The following is a 14,548-nucleotide window of genomic DNA, read 5'->3' as shown; positions in this document are numbered from 1 at the left end:
ATTTTTTTTAAACTAAGAAAAGTTGAGGCTCCTGTGTGGCAGACATCCTGGATGGCTCACTCAGCGCCCTGTTCTCTCTGAGGGCTGGGCTGGCACGAAGAATCGTGTGTGAATGGCCAACAAATGACAGACAAAAGTGTCCCTCCAGCCCTCCACAGGCAGGTATGTCCACACTGGTGGTGACAGTCCCCATAGAGCCTCTGCCCCTTCTAGTCAGGATCCTTCCTAATGCAAAGATATTTTTCTGTGCTGGCCATATTGTTTCGAAAGGTCCTTGGGAGGCGGTCAGAGGAGGAGCCTGGAGCTCTGAGCAAAGCAGCTCTGAAAGTCTCTTTCCCTTCGAGGTGCCCCCTGGCCCTCTGCCACTCTCCTAGAGGAGCCCTGGTACCACTTTCTAGCAGTTCCGGTCAGGGAGGCAGTTCCGGTCGGGGAGGAGAGTGGCTTCTGGGTGTCCTCTCTGCCCAGGCAGCCCCTCCCTCCGATCCCTGCTCACTGAAAAAGTCCTCGGTTAACGTCCCCCCTTCTGGAACAGTCAGGGCACTGGAAGCACCAGGAAGAGTTCGCTGGCCAGGAGCTGGGGGAAGCAGTGCCTGACCCTCCCTCGCTCGGCCTGAGGCCCAGGCCCTGGGAAGTGGCCCCTGCCCAGCGGTAGGGGAAGGGGTGGGACAGCTGTGTGGCTGCCCTGTGGGAGTTATTTGAGACTGCAGGGCAGCCTGGCGGGGAAAATGCTTGTCTGCTGTTGCATCAGATGCTTCTCTGAGGACCTGAGCTGGAAGCCTAGGCCAGCTCTTTAAATAGATGCCCCATTGATCTGCCCCGCCTCCTCCCACCTGGGGCAGCACCAGCGCCCTGGGTCAGCCTCCCTCACCAGCTCAGGTTTCCTGGTGGGAGGGGAGCGGTTGCAGTCAAGCACCGGGTAATCTCATGGATTTCTACTAACGGTCTCCTAGGCCTGGGGTGGGGAGCGGGGCGGGTTCAGTCCTGTCACTTCCTCAGCCACGGAGTTCAGCCCCCCACACTCACCAGCGAGGAGGTGTCTGGTCATTGGGAGGAGCACTGTTGCCCTGAAAGACTATTGTAGGCTTTCGGTAAAACGAGATGATGACAGTGTCTTCTGTCAGGGTTGCTGAGGGTCAAATGACTACAAAGTGCTTAACAGGAGCCCCGGACTCACCTGATGGATGTTTGTCTTGAAGTTTCTTCGTGCTGCTGCTGCCATTTCTATACTTCTTACAGGCTGTTGTTCTTCTCTCTCTTCTCCCTCTTTCCATTCTTCTTTCTGACAAAGCCACCACCATTTTGGGAGACTGCAGTTTTTCTCAAAACTGATGGGAAAAGCAAAAAGGTTTTGATATGGCCATCACACAACCATCAAAGTCACCTTGTTCAAGTGGAAAGGTGAAGTCATGAAAGGGACAGCATAATAAACGTGGGGGCGCTTTCCCATCTTACTCCATCCCCAGCACTAAAGGTCACTTTCTCTTTAAATGCAAATTACCTCCTGCCAGCTAGGCTTCCACCCCTTCTGTTCCCAGTAGGAGCGTACTGAGGGCGGAGGAACACGCATCTAAGCATCACTCCAGACCCCAAACCTCCAGGTCAGTTGCCCCGAGGGAGGAGGGTGGAGTGGGAGGGGAGAGGGACAGCCTGACTCGGGTCTGGCCCGCCATTTAGGATCCTGGCTCCCGAGGTGAACGATCCCTTTGGCACATGGCTTAGGGAGTTGAGCGTGGGAAATAGACCCCAGGTCGTCCCCAGCGGTTCCTGGGCAGCAAAGGCTCCCACTCCAGTTCTTCTATCAAGTCCCTAATTGGCCCGAGCCGCCACAGGTCTCCCCTCCACCACACCCCTCAGTGCCAGCCAGCTTGGTGCCAATTTAAAGGCTTATACCCCAGCACCACCACCATCCCAGAGTGCAGAATCAAGCTTGGTGGTGGCAGCTTGGAAGGAGCAGCTGTGGAAAACCCACAGACAGACCTCCCTGGGGAGGGCCTCGGCAGACCTGGGCTTGCAGGCAGGGTCGCACTGGAGGCCAAGCAGTGTCAGTCACAGGCCAGCCATTGTCGAGCCAAGGAAGCCAGCTGCTGCCCACCACCCACCCTAGCTGAACCCGAGCAGGGACTTTCTGAGTAGGGAGGGTGAAGCAGCTGGAAACATGTCCCAGGGAACTTCTGGGAGTTGCCTGGTGTTTGCGGTTGGGGATGGGAGGAAACCCACTCTGAGCCCACCCTACACACTATAGCTTCTCCCGCTGTTAGCCATCCTCTGGTGGTTAGTGCTTTGTGTCCCCATGCTTCAGTCACCTCCCATGTAGATGCTCCCAGGTTTGTCAGCATCTGCCTAGGCAGTTGATAAATAGCACAGTGCCTGGCTAAGACACCCCCAATCTTTTTGAGCTCCTGCCAGCTCACATCCATTGTCCCTTCCTCCACATTTCCTCAGTCAGCTCCACCCCTCAGCTATTGGGGCAGGAAACTCCAGCAGCCTCAGGAGAATCATATGGGGTGCAGCCCTTTCAGGTGGCATTGGAGGGCAGGGTGGGGACCCGAGTGGGCCTCCAAAGGTCCTTCAACTACAGATCCGTAACCCCAGTCCTATGGGGGTAGGGAGTTGGCACTGGCATCTAGCCCCACCCATACTGGACAGATGAGGGGACAGAGACCCTGACAGATGTTAAGGGATAGTTGGACAGGGGCCCTTCTTTTGCAATTCTCAGGGTTTGGCGGGTGAGGGGATGACTTTGCCCCTCACATCTCGGTGGGGCTGCCTCCCACACAGGGCCTGAATCCCAGCCAGCATCAATGGAGGACAAGAAGAAGAAAAGGAGTCCCAAGCCCTGCCTGACCCAGCCTGCTGCAGCCCCAGGAACACTCCGCAGGGTCCCTGTGCCCACCAGCCACAGTGGCTCCTTAGCCCTGGGCCTCCCACATCTGCCGTCCCCCAAACAGAGGGCCAAATTCAAGAGGTGAGTACAGAAGGAAAGCAGGGCAGGGAAGGAGGGACCCTAACTCTGAGCTGAACCCTATGGGCAGGAAGGTAAAGGGGGCCTTAGCCTTTAGGTACTAAGCAATAATTGACACTTTTCCTGGGCTTGCCCCTGAGAACCCAAATGCTCAGACCCAGTCCGTGTCCTCAAGTGTGTGTCGGAAAGGCCAGTGTGGTGACACCCCTCACAGCAGGGAGTGAGCAGCCTGGCCACCAGGAAGTCAGAGTCAGAGGAGGCTGGTCAGTGCACTGGTCAGGGAGAATGTTCTCAGGGGCTTGCCTGGCACACGTGTGGGTGAAAAATGCTGCCTGGAAGGTTCAGGGAACCCCACATATTTTGGTGGCCCTGGAGTGTCATGGAGCAGCAAATGGCGAGGAGATACTCAGGTATACAACTCGAATTCTTTGCTTAATTTTTTAAATTAAATTTACTGGGGTGACACTGGTTAATAAGATCATATAGGTGTAGGCCCTGGCTGGTGTAGCTCAGTGGATTGAGCGCGGGCCTGCGAACCAGAGGATTGTGGTTCGATTCCCAGTCAGGGCACATGCCTGGGTTGTAGTCCGGTTCCCTGCAGGCCAACTCCCAGCAGGGGATGCACAAAAGGCAACCATACATTGATGTTTCTCTCCCTCTCCTTCCCCTCTAAAGATAAATAAATAAATTAAATCTTAAAAAAAAAAAGATCATATGGGTGTCAGGTGTACATTTCTGTGATGCATGGTCTGTACATCGCATCGTGTGCCCACCACCCACCCAAAGTCAAATCATCTTCCGTCACCATATATTTGGCCCCCTTTACCCACTACTACCCATACTTCCCTCTGGTAACCACCACGCTGTTGTCTGTGTCCGGGAGTTTCAGTTTTATATCCCACCTCTGAGTGAAATCCTATGGTTCTCAGCTTTTTTTGACTGACTTATTTCACTCAGCATAACATTCTCAACATCCATCCACAGCTTAATTTTTTTTAATGATTGGGGATCTGCATTCTACCCTACAACATGTCTGTGTCCATGTGTGTTCTTTCCCCGATTGCTGTGTTTTCCTATGGCTCTGACGCCCCCTGCCTCAGGGGCATGTTTGGGGACAGCCACTGTGAGTATCGCTGAAGCTCAGGGCTGGGGCAGGAATAGGAAGGAATGCAATAGGAGAGTGGGTGTGGAGGGTGGGCCAGGTTGCGAAGGTCCTTAATTGTTATCCTGAGAGAACTGCAAACTTCAAAACAGTTTTTTAATAGAAGAGAGGCAGCTCTGGCTGGTGTAGCTCAGTGGACTGAGCGCAGGCCTGCAAACCACACGATCGTGGTTCGATTCCCAGTCAGGGCACATGCCTGGGTTGCAGGCCAGTTCCCAGCAAGGGGACTCACGAGAGGCAGCCATACATTGATATTTCTCTCCTTCTCTCCTTCCCTTCCCCTCTAAAGATAAATAAGTTAATAAATTTTTAAAAAGAGGGACAGAAAGAGGTATTGTGGGGAGAGGTAAGATGGCTCTCCCAGCAATAGGGGAGTCATGTCCCCAGTTCACTGAGGACCAGTGAAAACAAGTGACTTTCACAGGAGGAATGAGTGGGGCTCAGACAGGAATCCAGGACCCCCTTCTAGCCAGAGCTCTGGCTGTACCAGCAGCAGAAAAAGACATTTTGACTCCTTACCCTTACCCCCTCCTCACCTGTTCCCTTTCCCAGTCCTGGTGCCCAAAGCGGGGCCACAAGAACAAGCACCCATTTGTGTTGGTGAGTGGACAGGAAGCTGCATCAGTGCACAGACAGCACAAAAGACCTAAGGGTACCTGGCTGCCCCCACCCCGTGACCTTGGTCATGTCCACCCCCAGGGTAGGCAAGGAGAAATGCCGCCCAGTGCTGGCTGGAGGTGGGGCTGGCCCTGCAGGCACCCCGCTGCAGCACTCATTCCTGACTGAGGTGACCGATGTTTATGAGATGGAGGGGGGACTGCTGAATCTGCTCAATGACTTCCACTCAGGCCGGCTGCAGGCCTTCGGTGAGTCCTGGGGCTGGGCTCAGAGGGCGTGTGGGTGGTGCTGGAGGACCTGGTCTCTGGTGGGCAGCAGGGACCAAGGCCCCAGAGTCGCTCCCAGGGCTTACTCAGGTGCTGTCCAGGGAAGGAATGCTCCTTTGAGCAGCTGGAGCACGTGCGGGAGATGCAGGAGAAGCTGGCCCGGCTGCACTTCAGCCTGGACGTGTGTGGGGAAGAGGAGGAAGAGGAAGAGGAAGAGGATGGGGTCACTGAGGGGCTGCCTGAGGAGCAGAAGAAGACCATGGCTGACCGAAACCTGGACCAGCTGCTTAGCAATGTAGGTCAAGGCTGGGTGCTTTGATTCCTGGGGGCATGAAGGGGTGGGGGAGGTACATGCTCCTAAGGCCATTACTGGCCTCTGGGGGAAAAGCTGGAGGTGCATGAGGTTAAGAGCTCTGGGCCCCTCAATCCCCACTAGAAGATGGCACCCAGAACATTTGGGGTTTGGCCTGGTGCCTCTCCTGACAGGGAATTCTCTTTGTCTCCACAGCTGGAAGATCTTAGTAATTCTATGTATCCTTTCCAGGGGACCCTATAGTGTCTACATGTGTATGTGCCTCCCAAAGATGATATCAGTTTCCTCTTCCCTACCGCCATCCATCTCCACACCTCTGTGTCCCACTGAGTCAGTATCAACCACAGGCTGACCCCGCCCAAGAAAAGGAGTGCAGGAAGACTTATTAGGAGAAAGCTGGTTGCAGGAAATACATTTTACCTCCTTATCTAAATCTCGGCAAGTACTTGAGCTGACGCTAATTCCATGGCAAAGCTTCACTAGTGGCTTCCTGATCTTAGAGCACTCAACAGTTATTTTCACCGATTTCGATCACTAGTCCTAGTCAGAAATAGTGCGGGTGCAAAATAGTGCGCCTGTATGATTTAGACCAAAAGGCGATGAGGTAAGCCACCTAGCAAAAAGGGCAGGCGAGGACTGCAACCTCAGACCTCGGACCACCCGAGTCCCTTGCGCAGCCCCTTTTCGCAGTTGGGGACGGGAAGGCAGGGCTGGAAAGATGGGTCCAAAGCAGCTGATCCTTGACTGGCACAGACAGAAATTGCACCTGGCGGAGAATGCAGAGCCTGAGGAACAGGCAGCTGTGTAGATGTCGGACCCAGCCAGGCCCAGGCTGCCCCTCTCATTCCCTTCAAACTGTGACTTTTTACGAACTCGACTGTATATTCCACGGGCCCCCAGGTGCTATGGGGAGGGGGGCATTAGATGGAATTAAACGACAAAGAAAGAAAGCGGCTCCGTGTCCTCCGTGTCCTCACTGCGTCTTTACTCTCTGCTGGGGTGCCGCAGCCACGGCGAATACACCTCTGCGTGGCACACTTTTCGGGAGTGAGGCTCCGGAAATGGGATCTGACGCCCTGAGGCCTCCCGCCTAAACCACGTGGGACGGTTGCTGGGAGACGGGGGGCAGGGCCTGCGCTGGCCTGCGCGATGCGTACTAATGACGCACTGTGCAGGCGCCGGCAGTTGGCACCCGATGGAGCGGGAGCAGTTGGTGCGGAAGGTGGTCGTGCTGCAGGTGTGGGGCGAGCGGAGGGAGCACATGATTACCCCCATGGGATCTCGGGCTAAGACCTTCCAACGAGATGAGGCTGTCATATTTAGTTACCTATGCGCGTGCCCACTTCTGCAGGTACCAACCCGTCCCCACCGCGCTAAAGAATGTTGGCACTCACGGAGCCCCCGCGCCCCCCCCCCCCGCAGTACCATCACCCAGCGCTCCCACCGTACGCTCCTGCGGCAGCGTGGAAATGGTAGCAAGAGCCTTAAATCGAAGAAAGGGACGCAGTCCAACATGCTTTCTTGAAGCCCCGGAGCTTTCCCGTGGCTGGGTCCCCTCTTGCAACCACTGGGATGTAGGATGACCTCCCCAGGAGAATCTGTAAAGACGCCTTCACCTTTGCAATCATGAGGGATTTCTTTCCCCTCCTTTTCTATACCAGGCCTGCGTCCGGGGTTTCCTGGTCCGACGCCATTTCCAGAGTCTTCGGGCCGAGTATGAGGCTGTTGTACGAGAGCTCGAGGGTGATCTAGGCACGCTACAATGGACTGAGGGCTGGATTCCCAGACCTAAGTTTCTCCCACAGGTAGTACACATCCTAGGGGGAGGAGGGACCTGGTAGGGCATTCGAGGGAGTGGTAGAATCCACCCTTTCTGTTGACAAGCTTTTCTCAATGGAAGAGGCAGCAGACTTCCTCACATCCCAATCCCGAATCCCCACCAACCTGTAAGCTAAATCATGGCACTCAGGTACTTGGAGGGTTTAGCCCTGGGGTTCTCATACCTCTCTGACTGATTGCTCAGAAGGCAAAGTCTCATCGGACCTGGAAAGCCAGAGAGAGGGTACCAAAACCAGAACAGGAACTACGGAGCTGCTTCTCACAAAAGGAGCCTGAGAGAGAAGTCGTCCCGGAGGAGATGGTGCTGAAGAAGTCAGGAGAGATCTCGGCAAACTCAGATAGTCTTCCCTGCAGAGATGACAGCCAGTGGCTTCGGGATGAGCAGAGCAGGAAAACCAGGAAACCCAGCCAAGAGAAGACCAGAGATTTGTCAAGGGTGGAGAACCCAGGTTCATCTCTGCTAGATCAAGGCAAGCCCCTGATCTTCTCTGGGACTCAGCTTTCCCACCTGAAAAGTGAAAGGCTTTTTCTAGATAATCTGCATCCCTTTCCTTCTTCCTTCTGCCTGGTTGAGGGCAACTCATGAGCAGGGGAGGGAGGGTCCCAGGGTCTTCTGCTAGGCCAGCACCCTGTGTCTACCCCTTAAGGCTTTCTCTTTATTTCCTCCCTCCTTCACAGAAGGCATAGGTCCAGGACTGCCCCACAGGCCAGCTGAGCTCCAAGACCTCCAGTACCTCCGCAGCCACTTGGCCATGGAACTGCTCTGGCTACAGCAGGCCATCAATAGCCGTAAGGAGGTAAGCACTAACTTGGAGCCCTCTGTGCACATTTAGGGCCAAGGGTGGCAATTAGAGAGACGCCTCCTGCCATGGCCACACACGCCTGCCCGGTACAGTGTCTGTTCTCTTCCCCAACAGTACCTAACTCTTAGACAAACACTGCAATCCCCAGAGGCGAGCCCAGACCACAGGGGACAGGCCTGTGAGAGAGCTGGCTCACAACCAGGCCCACCACGGGAAGAGCAGTGCTGCAGAGCCACAACTGCGGGAGAGCCAGGCCACGCAGATGCCTCTTGCTGGAGGCCCAAGTCACAACCCCACAAATCCCCAGAAAGACTGGCCGCTACAGACGAAGCCACTGTCGGGAACAAATACAGGGACTCATGTCACAGGAGGGCTGGACCACAGCTGCCCATACCATCCGATAATCAGGCCATGGAGAATAGGCTTGCCAAAGAGCCACACCGTGGGGACCAGACCTTTGGAGGGGCCTGCCTGCAGCTGACGAAACTCCAGGAGGACCAGACCCCTAAAGGCCTCAAACCTAAGGGCCCCTGTTCTGGAAAGGCCAGAACACAGCTGCCCAAACTCCACGTAGACCTGAATATTGAAGACAGGTCTCCCAGAGGGCCAGACCACAAAAAGCCGGAGTGCCAACGAGCTAGGCCACGAAAGTTGGGCCTCTCAGAAGACCGTGTCATCTGGGATGGGACTTTATTAGAATATGGTGGCCGGGATCTCTGGAAGACTAAACCACCCAAGGGCCAGACCCCCTGTAATAACAGCTCTAGAGATAGAGCTTCCAAGGAGCCTAGCTCTGAAGGACGGAAAACCAGAGGACTGGATCATGGAGATCAGGCCATCTGAAAAACTGTCTTCCACAGGGTTAGACAGCATAGGAGAGCACCCCTGGAGGGGCAAGCTGTGGAAAACAGGACCACCGGGCTAGTCCCTGGGGAGGCGCAGGTTCCAAAGGGAGATACAAGGAGACGGGTCCTCATCCTTGATCTCTGGTACCAGCTCTACATCTTGCCCCTCCCTTGGTGGCCAGTGGGGCCAAGAAATGCTGGAGCAAAAAGCTGGCACCACTACAGGGAGAGGAGGGAGAAGGACGTGCTTTCATCCTCTGCCTGTGGCTGAATGCGAATTCTGGACAGGGAGTTAGTTACCTGGTTAAGTGGGAGACCTGATGGAGAATAAAGGTTTTTCTTGGATTCTGAGCCTGGTTGCATTCATCTTGTGCCCGAAGGCCGGACTCAGGGCCTTCCCGTCACTTCTTACAGGCCCAGGGTCCCTGCCCCAGAGCTCGCTGGGAGCAGACTCCTAAGCTGATCCTCCTTTGAGCTCAGCCCTTGGGCTGTAGAGTGGCAGGGAGTTTCTGAGAAGCCCTCCATCTATCCAGTACTGGACCACCTGTATTTCAGAGTGCTCTCTGACAGTGCCTCAATCACTGAGCCCCAGGGTCTCACCCCATGTATAGTGATCACACCCTCTCCACTCTGGTGAGGTGCCCCCAAGGGCAGATTAAATGAGATCTTGACTTTAGTTAAGTGTTCCTGCTGAGGCTCTCCCTGCATTCCTGAGGGCAGGCCTACACCTCTGATTGGCACTGCTCCCAGGCCTGCCTTAGTTGCCTGGCAACAGCTCTGCGTCTCTAGCTGAGAACACACTATGGCAGCCAAGAGGGTAGTGGTATACCGGAATGGGGACCCTTTCTGCCCAGGCCACCAGCTGGTGGTCTCTCAGCGCCGTTTCCCCACCATGGAGACCTTCCTCAATGAGGTAACATCAGCTGTGCAGGCCTCGGTGGCTGTGCGCACCCTCTACACACCTTGTCATGGCCACCGTATTACCAACCTGGCTGACCTGCAGAACGGAGGGCAGTATGTGGCTGCTGGCTTCGAAAGGTTCTGCAAGCTCCAGTGAGTGGGCTGGGGTTGGGCAAAGAGCCTAGGGAGGGAGGTAACAGCAATGGTTCGTGTTCAGTAGTTGTTATGTGCGGGTGCTTATATGCTGTTTCTGAGGGCAGCAACCCTGCGAAGGGACTGGTCTTGCCCCCGCCCCCTTCTTTAGAAGGGGAAATCAAGACAGTGAAGTTAAGCCCTGGCTGGTGTAGCTCAGTGGATTGAGCACGGGCCTGTGAACCACAGGATTGCAGTTCGATTCCCAGTCAGGGCACATGCCTGGGTTGCAGGCCAGTTCCCAGCAGGGGATGCCCGAAAGGCAACCATACATTGATGTTTCTCTCCCTCTCTCCTTCCCTTCCTCTCTAAAGATAAATAAATAAATCTTTTTTTTTTTAAAGGAAGATCTGTTTAAAAAAAAAGACAGTGAAGTTAAGTAACAAATAGTGGAGCCAGAGTTTAGGTTGAAGTCTGACACTAATGTTCATGCTCATCACAGCCAGGACCAGCCAGTGGGAAGGAAAACACTCTGCAGTCTGAGCCCCTACCAAGGGCTCTTCCTAACTGGGTCCTCTACCACCACCAAACATGCTAAATTCATCCACCACTGCATTTGGCCCCGTCTAGGCATCCCATGCTCGGCATTAGGCCGGGGTCATTCCCCTCTGCAGATGGAGCTGTGCCTTCCAGGACAGGAGAAGAATTTGGGTGTCTGAGCTTCTGACTCAGAGCTGGCTTCCAGGCCCTACTTGGCTCTCAGCTGAGGTTACCTGCTGTAATGTAAGAAGCAAGGGGTTGGAATCTGGACAGACTTAGAATCTGGACTTTGTCATTTCTTTGGGTGAATCACTCTGAACTCCATACATGAGATAAAACCACCTACACCATGAATGAGAAAATTTCTCACATCAGTAGGATGCTTAATGAACTAGTTTCAACCTTTAATCTTACGGTTTGTGTCAGCCTAACTCAGGACACTAAGGTAGGTTCAATCACCAGCATGTTTCTGGACTGAAATGACTGGAACTGTTCCAGTGGAAGGGATGAGCTAGACCCCAGCCCCAAATTCCGGCAGCTACCAGGCTCCCCAAGATGACCGGTGATCTACCTGTGCTTTCAGCTATTCACCCCCTGGAGGGAAGGATCAAGGCGGGAAAAGCAGCAGACTACCTGTGAGTCTTCCCGCTCCTCCTGGGATTGCCCCCAACTTGGGGAGCCAGGGGCCCTAGGAAGGGCAGAATCTGCCAGTCCCATGGTGGGGAGTCTCCACACCTACTCTGGAATAGTTGGTTCACTTCCCAGGTATAAGATCTCAAGACACTTCCCTCTTGCTCCTTTCCCACCCTTTTACTTTGTCTCCAGGCTGTGGTTCCCAAAGGAAGAGGAGGCTGTAAAACTCATGGGGCAGGGGTGCTTAGAATGTGACTTAGGGAGTTCGAAGCACCATTTGGTGAGGATGTGACTAGTCTCATCTCTCCTTGCCCCCTCTCCTGCCCCCGTCTGGTTCCCTTCCCTCCCCTCCCAATTGGACTGACCCACCCATGACCAAAGGCCTCAACTCTCGCCTGACTTGGATTTCAGGGTCGTCCCATGACTCAGCACCCAGGTGATAGGGCCCTTGGACGGAGGCTACCTGCAGGTTCCCCCTGCTATATCCAGTAAGTGCTGGTGTTGGGAGCAGGAACATAGAGTTTTGTCTCAGTGAGACCAAGAAAATGTGAGTAGGTTTGTTCCAGGAGCCCCTAGTCCCTGAGTATAAGAAGTCCAACATGCCTGATGGGTGAAAACGGGCCAACACACTGGTTCTTGAACTGCCTTCTGGCCCCTTTCACATGCAGGAAACTTTGGGGATCCTTCCCCTTACCAGCCTGCTCTTTGTCCCAGTGTGTTCAGGAATGGGGACCTGTTAAGTCCCCCATTTGGCCTGAAGCTGTCCCAGGATGCCAACGAGGACTGGCAGACAGTGTTGAAGCTCCTGACCGAGAAGGCCAAATTACGGACCGGGGCTGTGTGCAAGTGAGTGTGGGGCCCGGGGCTCCCAGAAGCCTCCAAAGGGAGCCTCCTCACTGGTTCCGGCTGTCCTTGCAGATGACAAGGCCAAAGGAAAGCACATTTCCCCAGGCGGGATTTCCTTCTGTGCCAGGGGGCGAGGCTCCTCCAACGAGTTCTGGGAGCCAGGGCAGAGCCCAGGTGACCAGCCCTGGTGCCCAGGGGGCCAGTAGCCTTGGAATAGCTGTGCCCACCCCTCACAGCCTGCCAAATACGAAGAGCATCTTGTCCACCAGTCCTGTTCCACTCGACTCTCTCCCAGACTCTGCACCCTGGAGGGGCTCCCACTGTCAGCAAGGGAGGCGCTGGTGAGTGGCCGTTACTATGTGGCTGTTGGGGAAGACGAGTTCAAGGCCCTCCCCTATCTGGAGCTGCTGGTGCCTCGTCCCTCGCCGCCCAGGGGCTGCTGGTATGTATGTGTGCCATGGGAAGGGCAGCTGGCTAGAGCAGAGGAAGCCACCTCGACTCCACGTCCTCCTCTGCCTACTACCAGCCTTTTCTTTTTCGTTGCAGGTACCCCCGAGACCCAAAGGCCAGGCCCCACAAGCAGGGGGTAGGTGATGTGAGAGGCCGAAGACGGTAGGGAAAGGAAGGACAGCGACTGGCTGGCCCCTCCTGCAGCCCGGGCTCTGGCCTTACCTCACTGCATCTTAATAATCTTGTGAAAGAGAGACTTTTTTTTATTTTAAGAGACTGTTTATTTAGAAAGTTAGGTAGTAGACAGGCCCTTGAAGCTTAGGAGAGAGAAAGGCAAAGGTAACGCACCTTGGGGGGAGAAGAGGTGGAAGGGAGAGGGCACCAAAAGGGATTATTACTCCCATTTCCCAAAGGAGAGACTGAAGTTCAAAGAGTGAAGTAGTTTGCCCAGGGAGACACAGTTATTGAGTGGCAGGGGCCAGACCAGGGTCTGGGCTGAAAGTCAGCTCATCCCGGCTCCATGAGGATCTTCAGGACTGATTGCCTGGACCTAATGCCTCCTTGCCAGGCTCCAGGAGCTTATCTGCCCCACCCTGCACCGCCCCCCCACCCCCACCCCCCCATCTTATCCCAGGCCAGAGCTCTCCCATGAGATGAGCCAGTGAGCATGGGGGGTGGGGCAGGGGAGGGGGTGACACGGCGGGCGTGATTACCCTGGGCTTCTTGAGCACCAGGCACCAACTGCTCTGTCCCTGGACAAGGCAGCCTGATGGGAGGAGGGAGCAGGGAGGGAGGATGCAGCCTGTGAAGACGGACAGCCTCTCCTCTCAAAGCTCCCACGGGCACCAGGGGTGTGCACGCCTAGACTGGGAGTAAGAAGGTAAGAAGAGCCAGCGCCCACGGCCCAAGCTCAGTGTCCCGTCCACAGGCCCATGCCCACAGGGCACAGGCAGCCCAGCCCTCTCCAAAGGAACCAAGCCAAACTGAGATATCTGCTTTCTATGCCAGACACCAGCAGGCTACTCAGCCAAGACGCATGTTGCCCAATTTCTCATTTCCATCAGGTGAGGGGACCCTGGGACCCAGGCTCTTCCCAGCCACCTTCTCACTCAGACACAGGATGGTTCCTGCTGTTGCGGGGATGGTCCATGGGGGCAGAATGCCCAGGGACGGAGCTGGCCCCGACCTCTGCTGAGCCGTCTCCCATGCACAATACCCAGTTCCTGGCCCCTTTACAGGGACTTGGCATGTGAAAACAAGCACATGGAAACTCAAGGAAATGAGACTTCAGGGGTAGGGCTTGGAAGGGACGGGGATGGGGGCCAAAAGCCTGCTTCTGAACTACCCTGCCATGCTCCACGGTAATGAGGAATGTGGAGCAAAACTCGGGGGAAGAGGCTGCTAGAGGAGGTCAAGGGAAAGAGCACTGAGCGCGCCTCAGCCTGGGCATCAGCTAACGCTGCCCCTCTCACCAGCAGTCAAAGGAGTGTACATGGCTCCCCACCCAAGGAAGGAGACAGAAGGGGCCCGGGAAGTAGCAGATGATGAAGCCACCTGGACAGAGGAACCTTTGGATCAGGTGGGCTGGGGCTGGACACATTATATTAGGACAGGAAGTGTCTTGGCTGGACAGAAACTGTCAGCCCTGGGTCCCAGGGACAGTTCACCTGCAACTGTGAGCAGATATAACATCTCAAAGCCCTACTTCCTACTGTGTTAAGTGGAGCTAATTTCTAAAGTCTCTTTTCTTCCTGGGTTTGGGAGACTTGGCTGAGGGCTGGAGGAGGGATGCTAGTGGCCCACCCTGTATGGCCTTCCTCCTCCTGCAGAGGGCGGCACAGATAGTGGAAGAGGCCCTGGAAAACCAGCCTGGGGCTGGGGCAGCTGTCTCAACCTCAGCACCTGCTCTGCCATCTTGAAGGCCAGCAGTCCCAGCCAGTAACTGGGGACTGCCACTCTGCAGCCACATCTTGTCCTCAGCCCCCAGCAGCCTGTACTGGAAGAGGAAGTACCTCCCATGAGCCTGCAGGGTACTTCGGCCCCCTCAGACCCTCCCCAGTCTTCTGCTCCTAACCCACAGCCCAGTCTTCCTTTCCTGTGAGCAGAGCAGCCCTAACCACAGAGGTCACTTCCTATGGGGTTTTCTGGCCAAAGAAAGGCGTAGCCAACTGAGCTTGGAGAAGAGACCACAAATTTGAGAGCAGGTCTGTCACAATAAAAGAATACTTACTAACTTCCG

General features: G+C 55.2%; 3 protein-coding genes across 10 annotated transcripts; all 3 read left to right on the top strand.

Moving 5' to 3' along the window:
- Positions 1-1,525: 1,525 nt before the first annotated feature.
- Positions 1,526-6,271, top strand: CCDC28B (coiled-coil domain containing 28B). 3 transcript variants are annotated; one of them, XM_037061579.1, is made up of 6 exons: positions 1,526-1,598; positions 2,779-2,965; positions 4,824-4,990; positions 5,110-5,303; positions 5,517-5,539; positions 6,075-6,271. In XM_037061579.1, the coding sequence occupies exons 2-6, from the start codon at positions 2,802-2,804 to the stop codon at positions 6,127-6,129; spliced, it is 603 nt and encodes a 200-aa protein (XP_036917474.1). In that variant the 5' UTR covers positions 1,526-1,598; positions 2,779-2,801; the 3' UTR covers positions 6,130-6,271. The 3 variants fall into 3 exon arrangements, with proteins under 3 accessions (XP_036917474.1, XP_036917475.1, XP_036917478.1); XM_037061580.1 differs by having other exon boundaries at positions 1,544-1,598; positions 2,759-2,965; XM_037061583.1 differs by lacking the exon at positions 1,526-1,598 and adding an exon at positions 2,500-2,519.
- A 195-nt stretch (positions 6,272-6,466) lies between these two features.
- On the top strand, positions 6,467-9,159 carry IQCC (IQ motif containing C). Of its 2 annotated transcripts, none has more exons than XM_037061567.1 (5): positions 6,467-6,558; positions 6,983-7,126; positions 7,345-7,630; positions 7,839-7,957; positions 8,078-9,159. In XM_037061567.1, exons 1-5 carry the CDS (start codon positions 6,481-6,483, stop codon positions 8,804-8,806), a joined length of 1,356 nt encoding a protein of 451 aa, XP_036917462.1. In that variant the 5' UTR covers positions 6,467-6,480; the 3' UTR covers positions 8,807-9,159. The 2 variants fall into 2 exon arrangements, with proteins under 2 accessions (XP_036917462.1, XP_036917461.1); XM_037061566.1 differs by lacking the exon at positions 6,467-6,558 and adding an exon at positions 6,565-6,672.
- A 379-nt stretch (positions 9,160-9,538) lies between these two features.
- DCDC2B (doublecortin domain containing 2B) lies at positions 9,539-14,544 on the top strand. 5 transcript variants are annotated; one of them, XM_037061571.1, is made up of 10 exons: positions 9,539-9,861; positions 10,964-11,015; positions 11,425-11,501; positions 11,728-11,859; positions 12,155-12,301; positions 12,406-12,445; positions 13,238-13,373; positions 13,548-13,602; positions 13,788-13,888; positions 14,139-14,544. In XM_037061571.1, exons 1-9 carry the CDS (start codon positions 9,611-9,613, stop codon positions 13,852-13,854), a joined length of 957 nt encoding a protein of 318 aa, XP_036917466.1. In that variant the 5' UTR covers positions 9,539-9,610; the 3' UTR covers positions 13,855-13,888; positions 14,139-14,544. The 5 variants fall into 5 exon arrangements, with proteins under 5 accessions (XP_036917466.1, XP_036917465.1, XP_036917468.1 ...); XM_037061570.1 differs by having other exon boundaries at positions 13,785-13,888; XM_037061569.1 differs by lacking the exon at positions 13,548-13,602 and having other exon boundaries at positions 9,545-9,861.
- Positions 14,545-14,548: the final 4 nt, after the last annotated feature.

This window comes from Sturnira hondurensis, unplaced genomic scaffold (genome assembly GCF_014824575.4).
Source record: "Sturnira hondurensis isolate 20B ecotype Veracruz unplaced genomic scaffold, ASM1482457v3 Scaffold0013381, whole genome shotgun sequence".
In the NCBI taxonomy this organism is placed as follows: Eukaryota; Metazoa; Chordata; class Mammalia; order Chiroptera; family Phyllostomidae; genus Sturnira; species Sturnira hondurensis.
This window is presented reverse-complemented; position numbering and strand designations above follow the sequence as displayed.